The sequence below is a fragment of the Solanum verrucosum genome, unplaced genomic scaffold (assembly GCF_900185275.1).
Source record: "Solanum verrucosum unplaced genomic scaffold, falcon-dt-bn FXZP01000298.1, whole genome shotgun sequence".
NCBI classification, from domain to species: domain Eukaryota; kingdom Viridiplantae; phylum Streptophyta; class Magnoliopsida; order Solanales; family Solanaceae; genus Solanum; species Solanum verrucosum.
The window spans coordinates 374,242-399,344 of record NW_026020113.1 but is presented as its reverse complement, the minus strand read 5'-3'; the positions used below and the strand labels follow the sequence as shown (position 1 = coordinate 399,344).

The 25,103-nt window shown below is 29.7% G+C and overlaps 3 protein-coding genes across 3 annotated transcripts in view; 1 reads left to right on the top strand and 2 right to left on the bottom strand.

Annotated features, from left to right (window-relative positions):
- The window catches only part of LOC125825643 (germin-like protein subfamily 1 member 7), a 318,424-nt gene extending 303,373 nt beyond the window's left edge, over positions 1-15,051 (bottom strand). Inside the window, exon 1 of the mRNA XM_049504969.1 lies at positions 15,042-15,051. The gene's annotated coding sequence lies outside the window, so the exon portion shown is untranslated. The remainder of the gene's footprint in view (positions 1-15,041) is intronic.
- Positions 5,084-10,872, top strand: LOC125825611 (long-chain-alcohol oxidase FAO1). Its single transcript, XM_049504935.1, has 3 exons — positions 5,084-5,306; positions 5,917-6,189; positions 8,955-10,872. Exons 1-3 carry the CDS (start codon positions 5,100-5,102, stop codon positions 10,698-10,700), a joined length of 2,226 nt encoding a protein of 741 aa, XP_049360892.1. The 5' UTR covers positions 5,084-5,099; the 3' UTR covers positions 10,701-10,872.
- LOC125825657 (phosphate transporter PHO1) lies at positions 11,724-21,702 on the bottom strand. The gene is made up of 15 exons (XM_049504984.1): positions 21,437-21,702; positions 20,709-20,816; positions 20,216-20,456; positions 18,206-18,560; positions 17,014-17,062; positions 16,814-16,885; positions 15,989-16,118; positions 14,841-14,961; positions 13,561-13,810; positions 13,359-13,463; positions 13,233-13,277; positions 12,877-13,029; positions 12,515-12,796; positions 12,295-12,431; positions 11,724-12,211 (listed from the first exon to the last, which is right to left on the bottom strand). The coding sequence occupies exons 1-15, from the start codon at positions 21,674-21,676 to the stop codon at positions 12,121-12,123; spliced, it is 2,379 nt and encodes a 792-aa protein (XP_049360941.1). The 5' UTR covers positions 21,677-21,702; the 3' UTR covers positions 11,724-12,120.
- Between the last annotated feature and the right edge of the window lie 3,401 nt (positions 21,703-25,103).

The following is a 25,103-nucleotide window of genomic DNA, read 5'->3' as shown; positions in this document are numbered from 1 at the left end:
ATATATTTATTTAAGCATTTTTCATTTCTTCTATTTTTATTTTTTTAAACGTAAAAGTTTTTGACTGACCAACGTTCTATAATTAAACTTGTTTTAATAAGACATAGTATGACAACTTATAATATCTTACGCGTTTCAAAGTCAAATCTCTTAACAATAAATTTCACTAATTAAATACTAATTAAGTGTTGCCTTTGACAGTATGATATTATCTCAGTTTGAAGACTTTTAAATTATTCATTATTATTTATTTTTTTATTAATTAGATTTGTCACTGTCATAATTCAATAAATAATATGATTACATAACACTTGAGGCCAACTGGATCCTTTTAGCTTTATTAATAACTGTACATTGAACTCAACTTGTTTAAAGTTTAATATTTTTATTTATTAAAAAGAAAGAATATAATTATATTATACTCATACCACAATTGTTATTTTTCTTTGAAAGATCCTAAAGGTCAATATTTTATCTTCGGTGTGGATTCATAACATAATTTTTTTAAAAAAATTAGAAAGAAAAAGCATAAAAATACTTTATTCTATTCGCTCATTTTTTTTACTTATCCGCTATATTGAAAATAGATAATCATGTTTAATTGTCAAGTTTGAAAAATCAAAAATAATTTATCATTTTATATATACTTTACTCTTATTACTAAGTATTAATCAATTTCAATTCATTTCCCCGCGTTTAGATGACTTATACTCCCTCCGTTTTAATATAATTTATGTGATATTTTTTCGAATTTAGAGTAAATCGAGTTTTTTAAAAAAAAAAATGCATATGACTTCTGGAACTTTGAATATTTACTGACTTATAATAATTCGTACGTAATTTTCAAATATGTACGCTTTATTTTTAAAAAAAACTTAAAAATTATGTGCGTAGATTCAGCGCCAAAATTAAGACAACTTGCTTTCGAAATTTTAGTTCTGTCATATAAATTGAGGCAGAAAGTAATAATTAGAGCGGCATTGTACTCTCTATTAAGATTTTTTTTCTGTCCATATTTAGAGCTCAAATTCGAGACCTTTGATTAAGAGAGTTTATCGAGATAAAAGAATGGGTATTTACTTGTTAAGCCTAGCTAATAGAATTGGATCAACACAAAGAAGGGGTCAAAAAAAAGATATTTATCCAAAACTTTAAGTTTTATTTAGCTTTTTTTCTCAATAAACTTTTCTATTTACCCTAATATTGTCTTCTAGGATTGTCCAAGAGAATAAATTTCTTATAAAACCTTCTTATCTTTATATATTACCCACCAAATTGGGATTAAAACCCTTAATTAAAGGAAAGCCAAAAACATGCATTAATTTTCTACAACAAACTTAACCAAATCTTTAGAATTATGGTAAATAACTAATAACAAACTTTATCCCTCACACACTCACAATAATCACTCAAAAGATATTTCTAAACTTCACAAGTTTTCAATATATAATCAAAACCTTTTTGTACAATTTATGCAAATCAAGAAGAAAATAATGACTACCTATAATAATTGAAGTCTCAACCAAATACTTTTCAAGTACACTAACATTATACATTATAAGGAGCACTACCTTTGAATGGAACTATTTTACATTAATCGGACTTCAATCTGAATATTGAATAACATGTGAGAAATTTAATTTTATATGTTATTAATTTTAAAATAATCATTTTTTGTCAAAAAAATAATAATCAAGATTGATGATGATCAATTAAAGATATGGATAGATCATATATTATTTTATAATAGCAATAAATAGCAAGTTGATCATTGTACAACTAGGATTTTCTAAGATATGTGTGGAGTTTAATAATGTTCAAGTACTGTAACTTGTACCCAACATTTGTCTAGCACTTAAAAGGCCTTTTTCGATATTTCAGTTCAATTATCGTTTCAGTTCAATTATTTTTCGTTAAAACTTCAAGAAGTTCTATCTTAGGATTAAAATTTTTAGTTCAAAACTCTAAGAAGTTGTTCTTAAATTCAATTAATTAAGATCATTGTGACATTAACTATAGTTTAAACTGAATATAAATTTTATATTGTCTGAATTATATGATTTGAATATGCAAGAGTGATCTTCGTATTAATATTGAAATTACAAAAACAAAATACTTATCATATATACAATAGAGAATAGGAAATTAAACTGAAAAAAAAAACTTTGAATTGTCCGGAATTATTTGGAATTAAATTTGAGATTGAAGCATTATTTGTACTGTCACTATTATTTGTACGGTCACTTTGTTGGGTTCTAAAGGGTGATTGGGCGTCATGCGGAAGCTTACTATTTGCAAATCATATAGTTGATAAATCAGATAACAAAAACTTATACTAAAAATCAAAATATTATTATATCAAAACTAATATAAAGAAAAACATTGAAACTTTAGAGAGAATAAATCTCCCCATAAACAAGCTTAAACGACTACATTGTGGATGTTATTGTTTTGTGTTAGAAGAAACAAACTTATATTTATAGAGTCCTAAAACCTTTCCTACTAGAAAAGAACTAGCTACTCCAAAACCTTTTTCTAAGAGGAAAGAATAAACCAAATATGAAAGAATATTATATTTTCCTTTCAGGAAAGTAAAAACATTTATGGTAATGTTTTGTCTTTTCTTTAAGGAAAAATAAATCTTAAATTATGGTAAGAAAGTCAGGGCAAAACCTTAACACACTTTCGGCTAAACTTTTAAATCATTTCCTTATAGATTAGGGCGGCGTATCAGTTGATTCGAAAGTGTTATTAGTTATCGATTTGTAGATATGTTAAATTCATATTGATTAGTTGATTATTGATCGCTATCGACTTGATTATCAAATCAACGATTAAAAATACTCATAAATAGATTTCCTCATTAAAAATCACTTATAAACAATGTGACAAACTGACAAACAAAATCTAATAAATACTTCAGAAATTATCAAGTAATTCACATCTAAAAACCGCATATTTACAAATAAAAAATAGCAAGCATATAACATTTGATACAAAAGGAACCAACTGATTTTACATTATTTGCATATCATGAATAATAAAACTAACCTACAAAATTTATTATCAGCTTTTAGACAAAATAATACTAATAGAAGAAAAAGGCAATAAAGTTTTTTTTTTTTTTAATTAATCAAATAAGTGTAGAGCTCCTGCCTTTTCTCCAACAGTCAGAAACAAGATAAAAGATACACAAGTAATAGATGATTTAAAGATAGGATAGACCATATTATATAATATTATACACTACATAATCATCAATAAATAAGAAAGGTCACTGTTCATTGGGGTCCCAAATCCTATGGTCATTGTTCACTGGTGTCCTAACATTTTGGTGGTAGGTGAAATTGTCACGTTTAACTCTTTGCCAGTGTTTGATCATACTCCCTCCGTCCACAATTAATTGTCATGGTTTCCTTTTTTAGAGTCAAACAATAAGAACTTTGACCAACATTTTACGATGTATATTTTCATCATATTAATATGCAAAAAATTGCAACTTATAGTACTTTTCATATAGTTTTTGAATATCTAATTTTTTTAAAAAAAATATCGAATTAACGTAATCTAATTTAACTTTAAAAATTAGTCAAATTGACTTTCGAAAAGCGCAACATGACAAATAAAAGTGGACAGAGGGAGTAAGATTTAGGAATCAACATGGGTTGTGGTGCACTGGTGGGAGTGCTTTACTCTTAATTAGAGGTCTCGGGTTTGAGTTCTGGGTATGGAAAAAATCATGTTGGAAACTCTATCCCCGAATGGGCTCTGCAATGCGCGATTCGAATTTATTCAGAGCTCCAACGTGGACTTTGGATACTAGGTGCGAAACCAAAAAAAAATAAAATAAGATCATAAGATTTAGGACCTCGATTTTAAGTTTTAAATTTAAAATATTTGTGTATGAAATTTGCATAAAATATGAAATCAAAATCTCAAATATTTAAATCAGTAAAATTTCAAGTTTCTAAAAATATAAAACTTGACGCATGAATTTTTTTTAAAAAACTTATCATCATTTTAAAAAATTTATAGAAAAGGACTCATGTTAGATGTGAAGAGATTGTGTACATTATGTGGAAGAGTTATATTAAAGAATAGCTACTACTATTATTGACTACTAAATCACTATAAAATCATGTGTATTTAAATATCGTAATAACATGTGCAAGGATTTATTTATAAGAGAAACATAAAAAAATTATGCAATGTTTTGGGATATTATTTATTACCTTATATATATAAATTTTGATCATTTGATAAGATTATATAAGAATTAGAAATGTTTTAATAATTTTCACAAATTATAAAAAAAATTATATCATAAAAAAAATTCAACTTGCATGTCCAAATAACTTTCAATATCAAACTAGCATGATTTCAAATCATAATTTAAAATCATAACCACCAAATATGGTGGTAATCATGTGACCACCTAATTTATAATATGTATGGTTCATTTTCTGTCAATATTGAGTTTTGAATATCATATCCTCTTCCACTATTATATTAGTTGTTCACGTTTCATTTTACACAGGGATTGTTCATTTTTGTCAATATCATCATATACTTTTTTTATTTTATATTAGTTATACATGTTTTATTTTACACAATATTTAGAAAATCATAAATACGATTATTAATTTTATTAAATTACCATTTATCCATATTAATAACATCAAAATAATTTATAAAAAATATGATTTAATAACATAGGACATATAAATAAAATACCATTAAAATAAATACAAAGTACTTAATAAGCTTTTAAAAAAAATTGAAACTTCTATATTCATTTAGTCTTTCAAAGAATATTAATTGTAGCAATAAAATTAAAAAAATAAAAAAATTATTTTTTTCTTAATTCAGTAAATAAACAAGTAATTGAAACATATATTTTTAATCAGCTGATCAACTAATACGAAACGAAACGGAGGTGATATAAACAAATCAAAAGGCAACAAAAAAGAACCATCTTTTCTCATCTCATGCAAATAGAGACAAGAAAGATACTCATCTCACCTCCTATAAATACAAACAATTTTCTTTACAATTTTCAACAATAGTAAAAACCAATAACAAACAAAAAAAAAAGAAGAATGGAGAAAAAGGCTCATCCTTTACTTAGAGGAGGAAGAAGAGAAACAAAATATAGCCATGGATTTTCTTCATCAGAAATAGAAACTTTAACATCTATTTGTGAAACAATTCTTCCTCCTCTTCCTCTAAATTCACTTCAAGAAAATAATAAAAAAATTCAAAACTTTCATAAAGTTTCTGGCTCTCAATATCCAATTCCTGATGAGGTATGTAAACAAATAGTCTGTCAGATTTATTGTACTGCTTACTTTTTCGAGTCGATATACATAAATTTCGGAAAAAAAAGAGAGGATAAAAATCACATCTTTTACTTTTTTTTCCTTTTTGAGGTAAATTGAAGTAATTTATAGGTAGTGGAGTAAATCAGTTAGTTGATCATCTGAACTTTCACGTGTAATTCTCTCCTCCATTTTTCCTTCCTCTACCCCTACTATACTGCTTACTTTTTCTAGTTGATATACACAAATTTAAAAAAAAATGGATGAAAAAGGCCATCTTTTTCTTTTTCCTTTTTGAGGTGAATTGAAATATTTTATTGGTAATAGAGTAACTCATTAGTTAACAATCTGAACTTTCACGTGTAATTCTCTCTCCCGTTTTCTCTACCCTACTATATTGCTTACTTTTTCTAGTTGATATATCTAAGTAGATGGTTGTTTAGGTTAATTCTTTGAAAAAAGATTGATAAAAAGCATTTCTTTTTTTAGGTGAATTGAAGTAATTTAATGGTCGGAGAATCTGAGTAATTCAATTAGTTGACTATCTGAATTTTAATTTTATTGACGAGGATTTAAATTTTCTTTTAATTTTTTTTAGGTTGCTGAGATTGTGATGAAAAGGGCTTTTTTTGAAGCAAGAATGTTGGTGAGGGGTTTGTTAAGAATTCTATCAACAAGAATTGGGAGTTTGTTACTTTGTGGATTATGTTGTTTTGGAAAAAGTTGGCCTTATATTAACAAATTCTCTGATATTTCATTGGATAAAAGAGAAATTGTGATGCAAAAATGGTTCAACAACAGATTTTTCACTCCTGTTAGATTGGCATTTATGTTTGTCAAATTCTTGTGTCTATACATCTTCTTTACTCAGGTAATTTTCCTACTCGCTCAGTGTCTGATATTTGTATTAAAGTTTAATTAAATTTGCATTCGTTTTGAAAAGTCTCATATTGAGTGTAAAATATTTTCTAACAAAAACAACTTCATACTTAACCTGAAACCTCTAATTAAGAATAAAAAAGTAATTATCACTCCACCGCGACCGTATTGATTTTATAACTTTTTTTTAGTCTAAACATGACCCATAGTTTTTGCAGGGCTTTGTTGTCTTTTTCACCTTTTTTATTTTGTATTTTTCTTGAGTCTAAACAAGGGCATGGCACATGGTTTTTGCAGGGCTTTTTTGTTCTTTCCACCTTTTTTAAATATATTTTTATCTTGATATTTCAGCTATTGATTAATTCTAATTTTAGTCCTTGTAATATTTGAGAGAAAATGATCAAAATGGTCCTTGATGATGTATTGGGGTTACTTTATTTTGGTCCTTAATATATTCTAGGTGATTGAAATAGTCCTTCATGTATGACAAAATATGTTCAATTTAGTCTTTTACCTAATCTTAACAATTTATTCCCAAAAACTATTAAATATAACTGTGGGGCCCACATATCTTACAAAATCCACTATTTTTATCATCTTTATTAGCTCAAAGAAAGAGTTTCAACCTTTTGATAATAATTATTTTGTAATCGTGTGGTTAGATGTTAGAGAAAATAGTGTTTTAGAATTCATGAAACTCTTTCTTTGAACTAATAAAGATGATAAAAATGGTGGATTTTGTAAGATATGTGGGTCCCACAGTTATATTTAACAGTTTTTAGGATAAATTGTTAAGTTTAGGGTAAAAGACTAAATTGAACACATTTTGTCATACATGAAGGACTATTTCAATCACATAGAATATATTAAGGACCAAAATAAAGTAACCCCAATACATCAAAGACCATTGTGATCATTTTCTCTAATATTTGATAAAGTATATACTAAGCTTCGACTATTTTTAAAATGTGAATTTTTAATCCTTTTGCTGATGAATATTCATAAATTTCCAGAATTAATAACCATTCCACTGTTTAATTATCCATATTATATGTTAAATTCGTATTGAAATTCTATATTTGAAGATAATGTACTTCTTAAAGTAGTTCAAATATAACATTTTCTACATACAGGAATCAAAAGCATATATTTTAATTAATCAAAAGTTAGATGTGTTCGAGTCATTTATCACGAGGATCAAAATCAGAATTTACGAATAGTCCGGAAATGTTATTCTCCCTTTTTTTATATGGGGCAACACGCTAAGTTAAAAATCTCAAGGTACCTTATAATATTATGCTAAGTATTTTATCAAACTATCTTTCTTGATTTGGGAATTTACAAATGGCAATAATTTCGTTTTGCTCAATATTGCCAGCTTGACTTGAGTGTCCTTAAAGAATTGGTCACTAGGAAGTTCCATATTTTAATTATATCTGAAATTGTGCCAGCATCATGTTTTTAAAATTTTACTTATTTTATTTTCAAAAGCTTCTTAAAATCCAACCTTTCTTGATAGTTTGAAAAAGATTTCACCTATCGCGTGTTTACATCAAATCAAATTAGTTTATTGTGATTAGCGATAAAAATCGAAGTGATATATTTAGTATTAATTAATGAAAGTTCAGGTGGCCAACCATGAGGTAAAGGGTATTAAATATGATATTTTTAAATTTGACAAAAAAAACTATTAAATTGATTTTGGGAAAATGATCCTTTTCATTACTTGCTAATCCCATTAGAACACATGATATGCAAAAAGCCTTATATGGACAATTTGAACGTCAAAACATGTGACTATTGAAGATGACTTATACTTTATTGATCACTGTTTATTTATTGAAAAATATCACTTTTAATTATTTTTTTTAAAGAAGTTAGGTGGTTGAAAATGATAACTCATTTATTTGGAGTTTTTCATATAATAGGTAGCTTTTTATATGGACCAATTACTTCTTTCAATAGAATAGAAAAAAGGACACTTCATTGTTAATTTAGTCCCAAGATTTTAATGTACATCTTTTTTGTTACACTAAAAACAACATCAACAACTAGATTGTTTTTCTTTATTATGAGCTATGTTACTCGGACTCTTCAAATATACTGGGTGCGCGTGTTAAATTCTTCAAAAACTATGTATTTTTGGAGGACTCAAAGCGAATGCCGCAACATTTATGGAGGGCCCGAGTAACATAGAGTTTATGAGATATTCAGATATGATCAATAACTACAACATTCAGTTTTTGATGAGAATATCAAGTAATATATCCCTCCATACCAATATATGTGATGGTGTTTGTCTAGGCATGAAGTTTTAGAATGAATAAAAGACTTTTGAAACTTTGGTTCAAAACAAGCCATAGATATATAAATGTGTCGTTCTTTTTTAGTCTGACTAAGAAAAGAGAGTCATATAAATTGGGACGGAGGGAGCAGTTGATGTTGAAGCTTTTTTACTTACAAATGCAATCCAATCAGTTAGTAGATTTATTGGACCTATTATTTGTTTGACCTGAACTAATTTGTGAGTGCTTTTGACCTATGTTGTTCGGATTCTTCAAAAATGCCAACGGGTGCATGTCAGGTCCTCGAAAAGTAGTGATGTGACACAGACGTGGCAACATGTTTGAAGAGTCCGAGCATCATAGCTTTTGACATTACATTCAACAAATTTGCATATTTTGATCAAGTAAGTTAACAAAAGAACCACAAAAACTAGCTAAAAGTGCTAAATTGAGTGTCTTTTTTTTGCTATAGGTTGGTGAAGATTCAAAAAATCCAGCATGGGATGACATTGGTTATCAAGTAGACAATGAAGAGAACTCTTCAGAAACACCTGATGAGAGACCTCTTCAGAAGGGAATCATCGAAACTATATACGAGACAGAATCAAGCATTGTAAAATCCCTTGTCGAAAAAGGCCTAAAAGTTACAGAAGACACAAAAAACAACATGTACAAGGTTCAATGTGATGTTGTCATTGTTGGTTCAGGCTGTGGTGGAGGTATTGCAGCAAGTGTTCTTGCAAGTTCTGGCCAGAAAGTTGTTGTTCTCGAGAAAGGAAACTACTTCGCGAAATCAGACTATTCTTCCCTTGAAGGACCTTCACAGTCTCAAATGTATGAATCAGGAGGTATACTCGCAACTTTGGATGGTAAAGTTATGATCTTGGCAGGTTCAACAGTTGGTGGTGGCTCTGCTGTTAACTGGTCAGCTTGCCTTAAGACCCCTGACTCCGTTATACAAGAATGGGGCAATGATAAAAGAATCTCCATGTTCAAAACCCCTGAGTATGTTTCAGCTATGGACAAAGTTTGTGAACGAATCAACGTGACAGAGAAATGCACACAAGAAGGTCTACAGAATCAGATTCTCCAAAAAGGGTGTGAAAGACTTGGTCTTGAAGTTGAAGGCGTGGCAAGAAACTCATCCGAGGATCATTATTGTGGCTCGTGTTGTTACGGATGTAGAAGAGGTGAGAAGAAAGGAACTGATACAACTTGGCTAGTCGATGCTGTGGACTGTGGAGCAGTAATTATAACAGGGTGCAAAGCCGAGAGATTCATACTCGAAAAGAAAAAGTATGGGAAAACAAGAAGCAAGAAATGCTTAGGAGTGGTTTCAACTAGTATGAATAAGGATATCACAAAGAGTATATGTATTGAGGCAAAAGTGACCATTTCAGCTTGTGGTTCTCTTTTGACCCCTCCACTTATGATCTCTAGTGGATTGAAAAATCGAAACATTGGTCGAAATCTCCATCTTCATCCAGTCGTAATGGCGTGGGGGTACTTCCCCGAGTCCAACTCTGATCTCAAGGGAAAAATATACGAAGGAGGAATCATTACCTCGGTACACAAAGTGGGGAGTCATGATTCGAATGTAAGAGCTATTATAGAAGCTCCTGCTTTAGGACCGGGATCATTTGCTGCTTTATGTCCTTGGACATCTGGAGAGGACATAAAGAATAGATTACTCAAGTATGACAGAACAGCTCATTTATTTGCAATGGTTAAAGACGTTGGATCGGGGGAAGTTAGGTCCGAAGGAAGAATTAGCTACACGTTCAATGGGATGGACAAAGAAAGTTTGAAACTCGGGCTAAGACAAGCTTTAAGGATCTTGATAGCAGCAGGAGCTGCTGAGGTAGGTACTCAACGTAGCGATGGACAGAGAATCAAATGTAAAGGACAAAGTGAAAAAGCACTCGAGTCTTTTCTTGATAGCGTCACAGCAGCTGAGGGACCAAAATCACTTGTAAAGAATTTCACAACTTATTGTTCTGCTCATCAAATGGGGAGCTGCAGGATGGGAATGAACGAAAAGGACAGTGCAGTCGATGAGAACGGGGAGAGTTGGGAAGCAGAAGGACTATTTGTTTGTGATGCTAGTGTTCTTCCAGGTGCTGTTGGTGTAAATCCAATGATCACTATACAGTCTACTGCATATTGCCTATCCAAGAAGATAGCAGAGATGATAAAAGATGGAAGGTTCTCAAGATAAGCCATACTCAGCTACTTATCCTCTTTATATATATATTGTATCCATACGAATTCGTAATGTCTAGTCCTTCTTTGATTGTTCATATGTTTGTAATTTTCATTTGAAGTTAACACTTTGTATGACTAGTATGGATAAAGAGGATATCAATAAACAAAATATTCATGTTTGATGTTTTGTCCCTTGCATCAGCTTATTCAACATTCTTCAGACGAATGTTAAATGGTGAAAAACACACCTGAAGTATCACTTTTTTGCGAGTTTCATACCTGAACTATTATGTGTTTGCTCACCAACTATTTATCAAAGCACACCTCGAAGTTAGTGCTGGCAATTATGTGTTTGCTCACCAACTATTTCGCATGCCTTTTGGCGATTGTATTCAAACACTTGGTCTACTCAGCTTTGAGGTGTGTTTTGATAAATAGTTGGTGATAGTTCAGGTAGGAAACACAGAACACTTGATACTTCATGTATGAAACTCGCAAAAATAGTGATACGTCAGGTGTGTCTTTGACCTATGTTTCTTGGACTCTTAAAAAATGTCATCGGGTGTGCGTCGTATCCTTCAAAAGTAGTGTATTTTTGGAGGATCTGTCACGGGTCTGACAACATTTTTGGATAGTCCGAGCAACTTAGTTTTTGACCATTATCTCTTATTTTATTCCTACTTATAACACAGAAATGCAGTTGATAAATATATACTCCCTCCGTCCCTATTTACTTGTCCATATTTCCTTTTTTAGTTGTCCCTATTTAGTTGTCCATTTTGACAAATCAAGAAAGGACAACAAATTTTTTCCTATTATACCCTTATTTACACTTCTTGAAAATTGTAAAAGTGTATGTTGTTTCCCTCCAATTTATTTCACTTGAATTCAAATAAGTGGTTGTAATTTTGAAGTGAAAAGTTGTCATAAGGGTAAAATTGTAACTTCACTGTGCTAATCATTGTTGCCTTAATCTGTGTGCCATTTCTAAAGTGGACAACTAAAAAGGGACGGAGGGAGTAATAGAATGTGGATAAAGGATCATAATAGAATTGAATTAAGTCACAAAAAGTGTTAATGACATACAATCATAATGTGGTAGAAGAACCAATTATTCTGGGAAATCAAGACTTCTTCTGATATTTACTAAGAATAATATAAGATCTCAGAGATACATTTCTGATCACAATTGAGTTAAGAATGAGAAAAATATACAAACAGGCATGGAAATAACATTAGCTTAATGCAACTCTTCTTGGCAACACCTTGAGCCATAAGGCTCGAATCGTTGTTAAACGATCAATAAAATAATGGCGGATTCTCCAGTCACACCATAAGCGATAAGTGCCTCCAACTTGCTGCTGCAGAAACTACTGTTTTCCGCTTATTCAGAAGCCTGTCTTTGTTATCCAAACATAGATCTAAAAGTTATTCTAGCCATCAGAGTCTGTCTCGCGGAATGGCAATGGAACTGCTTTCACTGCCCTGAACTTTCCAACATTGTTCAAGTGCTCATTCTCCAACCTAAACAATCACAAATAAACAGTAAGGAATCTTGTATGTTAAGCACATAATGTCTTTGCTAGCCTGCTAGGGACTTAGTGTACCTGTAGAAGTTCCAGTGACCACGTCGAATAACTTCCAATGAGGCAAGGAAAAAGTCAAGTAAACGCGACTCAAATGGTCTAACGTTGAAATGCATTACTGTCTCCACCCAAGCTACTCTCAAAACCAAATTCAAAGCCTATGTATTCAAAATAACATGTTCAGATATATAATATTGTTGTATGTAACACAAAAACACTGTCGAAAGACGAAAGGACTTACAATTGAAGCATAGTAAATGCTCTTATTCTTCAGGATTAGTTCATCTCTGAGCAAAAAGTTTTTGGATTTCAAGTTAAAAAATCCCCAGTCCTTTACAAAATCCCAATACAGCTGATAAACTGTGGCTATAACTGAAGTCACCAAGACGATCGAGAACCATAACTGTGAGTCAGGCTCTCTTGAATAAGTTAGCCTAGCACCAGCTGCTACCATAGCAGAAACATACTTTCCCAAGTTAGCCAAATGATTTATGTCAGACTCATCGAACCATCTCCTTGCACACTAGATAGATAACAGAACACACGAGTTAATTCACTCCGAAAACTGTCAAAGTTCCAATCTTTAGTTGTTACCATATTTACCTGCATTGCTCGCCAATAATATGGGGCGAAAGAGATAACATAAGCAAGCTCTATGTACATCCTTCCAGAGTTACATGTTGGAAGTCCATGAGTTGTCAAACTTCCAGCAAGAAAATAGCAAGCTGATGACTCCAAATGCCTCATCAATGGGATCTAAATACAGGAAAACAAAAGTAAAGTTAAGAATGCAACTTTGTGGACGTTCATACTTTGTTCTATAGTCTTTTAATTACCATATACTTCCTATAATAAAAGGCTATATGTCAACTTCTCGGAGACAATTTTACTGTTGCTCCAAAGCTCCCCTTCGAATAGAAGATAATGTGAAAAAAAATTTGATAGTAAGGTTAGCTAACCTGGCTTGTTAGTTGATCAGCCATGAAAAAGTCTACCATGAGGACCTGCATCAATATCATTATATTTGAGAATCAAGAATCATTAATAAAAAAAACGCTTTCATGATTTTCAGGATATGAAAGTACCTTGTAAAACGGAGAGCAGACGATGTTACGTATCACTTTGAGGAAGTAGAAGCGCGTTGGACGATAGAAAACGTTCAACGGACATATCAGCAGAGCAAGGAAAATCTGAAAAAATGCAAAGGGCAAGATTAGAAAGGTATGCATTTGAGTCATTTCAACATAAATGTTACTACTAGTAAACAAGATTTTTCAGTTAACAAACCAGTAGTAGTATTCCAGGAATTGCATCGACTTGGCTTGGAGAAAATCCATTCGAAAGTAAGATCAAGTGGACAACCAGAGCTCCAACAACAGAAGTCATTAAGCAAGTTCCTATGAGGAAAGCATCTCTGTATTTGAGAGCTGTTTTAGGTTGAAACTCAAATATGAAGTTGTAATTGATCCTTGTGCCTTTCCATAGGAACAAATTGCATCCATACATGAACAAATGCAAGCTTAGCAATGCAAACATGCTGCACAACATTACACAGTAAACTCATTTAGCATCATACAACTCTGTAATATTCGAAAAAATTTAACTTCGTTTACACTATTACTGTAATTTAACATGTTATAGCATGTTACAACAACAACATATCTAGTGTAGATCCACAAAGTGGGAGTCTGGAGAGGATAGAGTGTACGCAGACCTTACCCCTACCTCAGAGGTAGAGAGGTTGTTTCCGATAGACCCTCATCAGCTCATGGAAAAACAGTGCAAAAGCAGTCCAGAAATAGCACAAATGAAAGTGAAAGTACAACAAAGCATTCTGAACAGTAACTACAACAAATCAAAGTACAAGTAACAACATAATTCAGTGGTGGAGCCAGGAATTTCACAAAGGATGTCCAGAAATAGCACAACAAAAACTCTTTTAAAAAAGTAGAACTAGTGAGATTCAAACACACGAGCACTTCTTCATTCCAAGGAGGTGAAACCACTGGGCTATAACAATTTGTTATGTCAAGGGTGCCCAAAATATATTATTTAATCATTTCACACGGTATTTTTTTCCCGATGAAGGGTGTCGAATTGGACACCCTGACCACCATGTGGCTACGCCACTGCAACAGATAGTAACAAAAGTTGAAGGACAAGAAACTATAGGAGCAGTACTATGAGTCTATGACTATTACTAGTATCGGAGTAGTACTACGATTCCTAACATCCTACCATAATCCATGTCCTCCTCCTATCTAAGGTCATGTCCCGTGTTATAGCAAGTTATTTTACTTTATTTTTCAGGTAACTAGTTCGACTTATTAAAGGAGTGTTACATGATAGAAAAAGAAACAAAAATTAATTTTGAGAGAATATAAGTATGTTCCTTAACATAGCTTAACGAGTTTAAGTTTTATGCATGTCTTACATATAAATCGAGCTTGTAATGAAAATAAATTACAAGTCACAAATTATAAAAAGAAAAAGACATTTTCCATAATTTATGTCAATAAAGAGGGAAAAAAAAATGAAAATAATGTGAGTAAAATAAGAAAAAGTACCTGAAAACAGGGTAAACAGTTTCAACATAAGCAGCTTCAGTTCTAGTAGAAAACATGCCACTCAAATGGGCCAAAATTGCGTATACACTAAATAACGTCACAAAACAACCTGTGAAAAGCCCTGCAAATCGAAAAAATCGATAAAAATTACTAGTTGTATTTCATTTATATACACTGTCAGTATAAGAAAAATTCACACTATCAATGTAATTTAACATGTTACAACAAGTGTCTCGTCGTATTTTACATGTTCAATGGACCTTTTTTATTATTAGTATGTAAGCGGTTCTTAATTTGAACTAGGAACGTCAAATGAGTTGAGTTAATAAATGTGATCGATCCAACGACCCTTCTAACTCAGAATCACTTCAATATGTTTTTTTATTTGTTTATTTGTTCTTTTAAATCTCTAGTTGCAATTTTATAGCTTAAAGAAATTAATTTTTTTTCCTAGAATAAAGTCAAATTATACTCTATATTGCAAAATGTTTTTCTTGTGGGACTAATAATTTATCTTGAGTGTATGTGAGCTACTAGTAATTTAACCCCAAGCAATTGACAACTTCATTATCAATGAGTTTATTTGAGTGACACCTTCACCCTTCTTTTTTTTCCAACCAGTGTCCGGATCTCACATTAGAGCCCCGACTAAATTCTGATCGCGCACTGCAGGGCTCATTCAGGGGTAGCGTTCCCAATAGGATTTTCTTCATACCTAGGGCTCGAACCTTAAATAAATACATTAGTCACCCAATTTCCATGTTTGATATTCCTCATGTTCCATATTAGTTGTCATATTTCGGTTCTCTAGAGTCAATTTGACTAACTTTCAGAATTAATTAAAAAAAGATAATTATTATTATTTATTTATTTTTTGTTATTGTTCTGTTCCATATTAGTTGTCATATTTCGATTCTCTAGAGTCAATTTAACTAATTTTCAAAGTTAATTAAAAAAAGGATTATTATTATTATTATTATTATTTGTTATTGAAACTTTAGTGAACTTTATTTGTATCTTTTATTAGCACTAACATATGCATATATACTGTATAGATGGATCTACAAAAACATATAAAAAAGGAAAAAAAAAATTATTATTATTATTTTTTTAATAAGGGGGGTGGGTATGTGAGTGAAGAATTTTACCAACAAAAAAAGTGATCATATGAGATTCTTTATTCTGTTGTGGTCTTAAGAACTTCATTGCCTTTTTCCTGTCACTGTTTGCAAAGTGCTGTGTGAATAAGGATTCCACTTCATCCATTAGTCTAACCACCTTCTCACCATTAAAACAAAAAATAAAATATTATAACATTAGTACATACATTTTCCACCTTATCTTATAAAGTAACCATTAACTCATTATTAAACATTAACAATATTATTTTTCATGATAGATTTATCTCTGTATTTCATGATAGATTTATCTCTGTATGTTGTTCAGACTCAAGTGTGGGGCGTACTCGATACAGGTTGCAGATCTAATGGTCAAATTCTTTATTATATAAAATTTTAGAATTCAGAGTGTGAATATGAGTGTATGAAATCGTACGATCAAAATATATACATATAATATACCCAAATTATGTTTATTGATACTAGTGCGGCAGAAAATATGAAATTAGCTGTAAAATTTATCAGTAATTCCTAGCTAATTAGATTTTCTATAATTCATCACTGATCTGTAGCTAAATGAAATTAGCATGAAATTTTTATTGTTTAGCTACAAAATTTTGTCTGTTGCTAATATTTTTATATATAGTAAAAAACTTCTAAGGGTCCGAGCAATATAAGTAGCATAATCACATGAGCCTATAATTTTTTCCTTTCAACAACAATCATGACAACAACATGAAACATAAAAATGTAAAAAATACTGAACTATATATACTATTTGATAGGACAAAAGTCATTTTCACGATAATTCATAAAGATAATGATATATGTTTATAATTTTTACGTGAAATTTACCTTATCAGAGCTGATGAAATGTGATCTTTTTACTTGTTTAAGGTAATTTGCTGATGATTGCTGCTTAGCTACCTGTTTGATAATGAAAAAATATATTATTACAAAATATTTTACGTGTCGTAAGCATTTATTGATTTGATGTAAACACTGACGTTTTCATTAATTTTTTCTTAAATGTAATGTACTAACAATATATTTACCTTGTCAAACTTTTTAAGTATCTTCACGAAAGCAACCATATTTAGTGAGCTGAAAAAAAAGTTAAGTGAAATAATTAGAATTCAATTAAAGTAAATAAATACGTTCAAGAAACTTCTTCCATAGCTAAAGAAAAAAAAACTTTTTGACCAAAAGGTGACAAATAATTAGCCAAATATAGAGAAATTGAAAAGGAAAAAAAAAGTACAAAAATATTTGCTAAATATTTGATACATCTTTTGTCATTTTCTTATTGCTTTAAATTTTTTCCCTTTATAAAAGATACACTTTATTTGTTTGTTACATGTTTGTTTCGAAATGTTGTTGAAGAATAAATAAATGATTGCTATATAAAGTCAAAATAATATTACGACATAAATCGATTATATTACGAAAACGAAATCTCGACTATAACAAAAATACAAATATATCACAATCCTAGAAAGAGTAAAGTGTTTTTGTCTGATTTGACATATATATCGTATAACATAAATATATATTATTATCGGTGTAATTTAATATGTTATAGCACGTATCGAACTATGTTATATATCACTTTATTCAAGTTTACTAACCAAGGCCTATTAAAATATTTGATTTCATATATATGATCGATCACCTATTAAATAACCTGATCGTGTAAATATTTTCATGATTCTATCAATACGTAGAACTAAACTCTTAAGTACCATGATGCTAGCTACCATGGTAAAAGAAGTTTAAATTCTACATTGTACTATCGACAAATATTACTTTTTATACGAATATCATTACCATGGTCAATTGAATTGTGCCAGCTCAAAAATTATATTGAATACCACGATAAATATTAGGAGTACTTAATATTTATGTATATCAAATCTTGAACACCCTTTATTAATAATATTTTTAGTGAAATTCTTGATTTTGTCACGATTCGATATATCATTATTATATGCATGTGTGAACTACACTATCAACTAGTATCAAGCAAGATCTTTTTATCGTAACAAATATAGTGATATTCAACATACGTATACTAATTTAAAATCCTAAATCTTCCTCTGGAATCTAGCATGCAACATACAACTTATGTCCCTAAACAACAAAAATTTCACGTATAATCCTATCTAACGACATATTATCAAAAAAAAAAAAACATGTTAGATATAGATATAGATTATTGAATAATTTAGCGACAAATTAACGACAAACCTGTAAGTTTTGAGTAAGCCAAGGCCTCTATAGAGTTCAACAAAAGCACCTCTAATCATTTTTTCAGCACATTGTATTTTCTTCTTGTTGATATATTCTCTAGGTCCATCTTTTTTAGGATTATTCACTAAATCTTCCCATAACATAGATGTAACAGCAGCAATTGTACGTGTTGGTGTTGTTGCTGGAATATCAATCCTCATGGCAACTTTTGGTTTTCCACCTCTTTTTGTCTTAGCTCTTGTGCTTGCTGAATTTACAAAATTTATCCCATTTTTCTCTAGTGCTGCTATCACTTCTTCTGTTTGTGATATTGTTTCTGACCCTCTTGGACTACCACAATCACTTTGTGTTTCTATATACAAAAAAAATAGAATGTTATTTCGGAGTTTCGGATTATATATATGTTGGTATGATCATTCAATAATAAAGTCAGACACATGTTGTTATTTTTTAGTCACTATGTTGATCGGATCCTTTAAAAATATTGTCCTAATTGTGTTGTAGTAGTGGAGGTGGGATAACAATAAGGGGGTTTATATATGTTGGTTGGATCATTCAAAAAATGAAGTCAGACACATGTCGAATCTTCAGATTATGCATAGATTTTGTTGTTTTTTTAATTACTTATGTTGATTGGACCCTTCAAAAATACTATCTCACTTGTGTTGTAATGGCAGAAGTGGGATAACAATAAGGGGGTTTATATATGTTGGTTGGATCATTCAAAAATGAAGTCAGACACATGTCGATTAATCTTCAGAATATGCATAGATTTTGTTGTTGTTTTTTTAAGTCACTATGTTGATTGGATCCTTCAAAAATATTGTCCTACTTGTGTCATGGTAGTGGAGGTTGGATAACTATAAGGGGGTTTATATATGTAGATCGGATCATTCAAAAATGAAGTCACACATATATGTCGAATATTCAGAAAATGCATAGATTTTGTTGGTTTTTTTTTTTTGTCACTATATTAATTGGACCCTTCAAAATATTGTCCCACTTGTGTCGGAGTAGCGGAGGTAGGATATCAACAAGGGGTTTTATCATTTAATATATATAAATTGACCTTATATATACAGTGTATTTTCTAGCAAAAAAGATTTAGATAAACATCATTCTGATCCTGTCGTGTTTGATCCTCAAAAATTACATATTTTTTAGAGGATTATCGGACACACATCGAACGGTACTTTTGAAGAGTTTATCGATTGAGGAACATAAATAGATTTCATAAAGAAATAATTAAGTTGATATTCTAGAAAGAAAAAAAACTACTTTTTGATTTTTTTGAAAGTTTAATGCCTAAGTGGTTGGGAAAGTAAGACTTACACAATTGACTCACTTAATTATATGTGGATTTCTGTAAGAAGCTTTAATTGATAATATGTTAGACTTGATGATACACTTAACAAACATCTTGTTAATAGTTGAACAATATAGTACTAATTAATAATGTATAAGAAATTATACAATCAACGTAAATAACTTATATTCTTTAGATACGTATTACGTGTCAAGTTTAAAATATGAATTTCTTAGGGTGGACATTTTTATATGAAAATGTTGTGGAATCCACTAGTATATTATCAAATAAGAATTGATTATTTTGTTGGAAGAAAAATAAAATGCAATCTTTGTATTTTGGGACCACCATGATTCATATAAATGGAGGAAACTATTCACACATATCAATCTTATTATAACCATATTATTTTTTGATAATTCATTAAAATTAGGGAAATGTCTCTTGTATCAATTCGGGATGTTTTATGCACTCAGACTATTTTTTTTTTAAAATTCAGACATTAAACCCAAGCTAATTGGACAAGCATTCCCAATAACAAACTTTAACGTGTTTAATTAAACTATTCTAAAATTGCTCTTAAATTATGAAAACATCATATGAAGTCTATTAAGAAAAAATTAACATGTGTTACTAACTTATCACATGATATGTTTAATTAAAATTGTTGTAATCAAAGGATGAAAAATTGGACAACTCACCGGAAAAATCAGAGTTTCGACCAGACGACGAGTGGGACCGACTGAAAAACCCGGTTCCGGATCCGGACCTTGACCCGAGAGTTTTCCGGCGACGATCACTGAGAACTTGCTTGAGGTCCAATAATATTTGGAGCTGCTTATTGAGAATATCGCCTCTTTCAAGAAACTCACTCTCTTTCGTCTTATAAAACTCATTCACTTTTTTTAGCTCTTCATCCAACATCTCAAAAAATAGCCTCACCTACCCATGCAAAAAAAAAAGTTATGAAAATTTTTAATACCCCTCTTTGTAATTTCACAAAAAAAATAGAAATCAGCAACGAACAATTTCTATCACTAATAACAAAAGTCTATAGGATGATCATTAGCGATAGATTATCCAAAATGTTATATAAGTCAAGTGTTACCTAGTACGCGATGATTTTCGTAGCTAATTTCAGTTTTTTTAAAAATATATATATAATTTTTTAATATTATATTTTGTTATTATTACCTCATCTTCTTCAGAAAACAATTGAACAAGCTCATTTTCAGTTTCATATATTTCTTCTTGCTCTTCTTGTTCCTCTACATTTTCTCCTTCTTTAATTATACTCTTCACCTACAATAAACAAAACAAAAAATAAAAAAAATTAATACCAATATGGAAAGTAATATCAATAACCTTACAAATTCTAACAAAATTCCCAAATAATAACTAAATTGTCATTTTCATTTTGACCCCTTTTTTATGGTTGTTGTACTTGTTTCAACTCTTCACGATAGTTTCATGATACAAACATAAAAAAATTTAAAAAACCGTTTCATTTTATTGCCTCCATGCTAAACCACACACCCCTTGAAATCTTCTTGATTAATATTGAAACTAACGAATAATCTGGAGATGATAGGATGTATGCAGACCTTACCTTTCTGTTTCTGATATTAGAATGTATGCAGACCTTATCCTTTTGATTCCGATATTAGTATTAATACATATATAAAAAAAAAAAAAAACAACAACAACATTTTCATGAAGGAGAAGAAAAGGTGGCAAAAAGCAAGAATATACATTTGATACTATTGATACTAGTGGTGTTGCCTAGCCATATACTATATTTTAAATTAAATATTTTTATAACTTTTACCTCAAAATAGTATCACCTTTCCCTTTCTTTTTTCAAACAATATGACAAAAACAAACTACAATATAATTACAAAAGAAAAAAAAAAAAGACATACTTGAGAAACTTCATGAGATTTATGAAACTTCATTTGAGATGTCATAGTGAATGAACGAATCGAGTCGAATATGGATCGACCAAAATCATGGATAAGAGAAGAGTTTCCATCATGAACATGATGAGGTTTTTTTGATATCTTGATTTTCTTGACTTGTTTTTTAAGTTGCCAATAATTTACAAAAGCATCTTTCCATTCTGGAATTAGTTGTGCTTCAAGTTCTTTAGAAAACTTCACCATTTTTTTCTTTTGAGGAAAAAGAAAAAAAAAAAGAGGAAAAGGAGGGAAAAAAAATTATTTTTTTGAGATGAGAGACAATAAGAGGAAGTTTACAAAGATTATATAGAGGGGTACGGAATGGAGGGTGTTTGAAAAAAGAGACAAAAGTTAGTAGTACTCCACCTTTCTCCGTCTCATAATATTTATCACGTTTCATTTTTCGAGAGTTAAACCAGATTAATTGTGATCAAGATATAGTTTTTTTTTATCATGCTAATATAATAAGAATTAACTACTAAAAATAATGTAAAAATCAATCGATGGATCTGTCCCATCCCATAATATTTGTCATACTTCATTTTTCGAGAGTTAGACCAGATTAATCTTGATCAAGATATAGTTTTTTATCATGTTAATATGATAAGAATTAACTACTAAAAACAATACAAAAAACGACCAACAGATCTGTCTTGTCCCATAATATTTGTCATGTTTCATTTTTCGAGAATCGAATTAGATCGGTTTTGGTCATGATATAGTTTTTCATTATGTTAATATGAGAAGAATCAACTACTAAAAACAATGCAAAAATCGATCGATGGGTCTGTCCAAAAAATCAATCACGTCCGTCGATTTTATTTTTTTTTAAAAAAATTAATGAAAAATCGATGGACGGACGTTGGTGGATTTCTTTTCACGTAAAAAATGTGCGGAAATTATAATTTTTTTAAAATTATTCTTTAAAATAAAACTGACATAGTCCCTCAATTTTAAAAGATGACGGACATGATCAATTTTTGAAGTGTAAAATTGTAGTTGAAGTATTGAAGAGTATGAATAAAAATGATGGAAAATATTTTATCAAAGAACATGTACGATTGAGTGATAGAATTGTCCAAAATCATAAAAAATATCTGAATTTGATTTACATAGCTATAATTTTTAATGTATTTTTGAAAAATTAACCATGTCCACAGATTTTGGCCCTCAATTTGACTAATGCTTTAGTAGTAAGTCTACAAGTAATTATAGTATTTTTTGTGTAATTTTTAAATATTTAAATTATAATTTTAACTACTCAATTTAACTCGAAAAATTAATAAATTAATTCTTAAAAAGAAAAATATATCAGTAGACAGTAAATAGTGGCTGCCTTGTTTCTTATTTTAATTATAATTAAATTTTAGAAGCATATATAATGGTTACCTTTTGACATCCGAAAAAAGGTGAATCAACTATAGATAGAATGATTTATTCAAGATGTTTGTTACACTATAGATAGAATGACTTATTCAAGATGTTTGTTACACTAGTTGTAAAATTGTAGTTTAAGTAGTGTTTTCAAATTTTTTCAAAAAATATTACTCTAATAGATACTGGTCAAAATTTTAAAATAATGTAGTTATAAAGATAAAATATGAGCGTGAGTATATATTTATAAATAATTTGAGGAAAATAGACTATTCAACAAATTGTAATAGCACGTTTACTTTTATCAAGTTCATAAAGTAAGCATCGTGTTCGATCATAAAATTTGATTCATTAATTAACAAAGTTTTGCTATAAACAAAATTTTGACGTTATCATACAACTATATTGATGTTGAAAATTTAAGATAGATAAAGCAAAAGTATTTTCTTTGTCTATTTTTACTTGTCTACTATATTAAAAATAAATATTTATTTTTACTTGTTTACTTTTAAAAATTAAGAGATATTCCCTTAGTTCCTAATTTATCCTTGTTAATAATTAATTATAGTTATTCTCCTAAATCCTAATGTATTTCCCAAAAGATTAAATTTATTATATTTAAAAAGTGATATAATAAAGTATTTCTTTATTTGCTTTTCTTTATATAATGTGACAAAAGACAAGTAAAAATGAACGATGATAAAAAATGGTGCACTCAAGGATTTTAATTGAATGTCTTTCTTCTTAAATGGATATATACATATAAATTGTCGAATTTTCTTAATATAAGAAAATATTTAAATTAGGTTGTAGTTTTTTTTTTTAATTCATTTGATATCTCGTATTTGTGTTTGGATTTGATTAATCTAAATTAGCATATTATAAGGTCTATTTTTGTGAAAATTCAACAACAAAAAATTTCATTCACATAGGCTCGAACTCAAAATTTTTTACTCGTCTATTAGAAAAATGTTTTCAAGTTCTTAGATTTTTTTTTTGTTTTTTGGGAAAAAATAATTATTTAGACTAGTGTGTCTCCTTTTTCCTTATTTGTTCTTGCACTTGTTTTCCTTTACTTATGTAAATTAAAAAGAGAAAATGGAATATTATATTTAAAAAGGAATTTATGTTTGTTACGTTTTGTTTCAACTTTTTTTTGCCTTTTTGTGCAAATATAGTTTGATTTATAATTAAAAAACAATTGTTGAAGAAACCTTATGTGGAATAAAGTTGCTAATATACAAATGATTTATCGGTGGAAGTAAACAAAAAGTCTTCATATTTTATGGAGCTTTAATTTAAAAGTTTATAATCTATAACCATATATTAACTTGAAAACCTATAAAATAAAGTTTTATGGTTTAAAGTTAGTTATTTTTTCTTTAATTGGATTTTGAGTATCCAAAACATTTTCATAAAAAATAATCATGGTAATTTCTAGAATGTTAAATTAAACTTTCTCTATTATTTAGGTGAATAGTATTTTTTGGTTCTTTAAACATATTAAACCTTCTATTACTTGAATATCATATTTTTGACTCATCTGCTTGTGAAATATTAGAGGTGGCAAAATCAAACTCAGTTCATTCAATTCATCCAATCCGTTTAAGTTTGGACGGGTTAATAAGTTCAACCCATTAAAAATTGGGTTGATATGTAACCCGAATTGGCTAATGAAAAATCTTGTCAAAATATTTTAATTTCTTTTCAAATTGATATATCATATATAGTCATATTAAAGAAAAAATATTTTTATTAGGTACTAAAACATTTTAAAAGACCAAGTAAAATAGTTAAGCTTAGTAAAAAAATTAGCTGGGTTGGGTCTTGACTCGTTATAGAAATTCATTACCTAACTCATTTTGACCCAATCTGTTTTGACTTAATAAGCAAATTAGATTGAATTGGGTCTTGACTCAATAGTTATCCTAACCCATTATGACCCATCCAAATTTGACTCAACCCGCTCAATTGTTACCCCTGCGAAATATCATAATTATCCCTTTGGGGAATTATAACAAACATCGATCTTATTGTAAACAACCATCACTTTTCCCTTAATTTCTTGCTTTATATTTGTAAACACAAAAAAGTTAATGATATTTGAGTATTTGGGTAACTAATTACTATTCTCTCCTGTCCCATATTAGTTGGGCATTTTACTAAAAAAAATTGTCTGATCACTTATTAAAGTATCATAGAATCAATGAAAATTTTCCTATTTTATCCCTACAATTAATATGACTTTAGAAGTTTA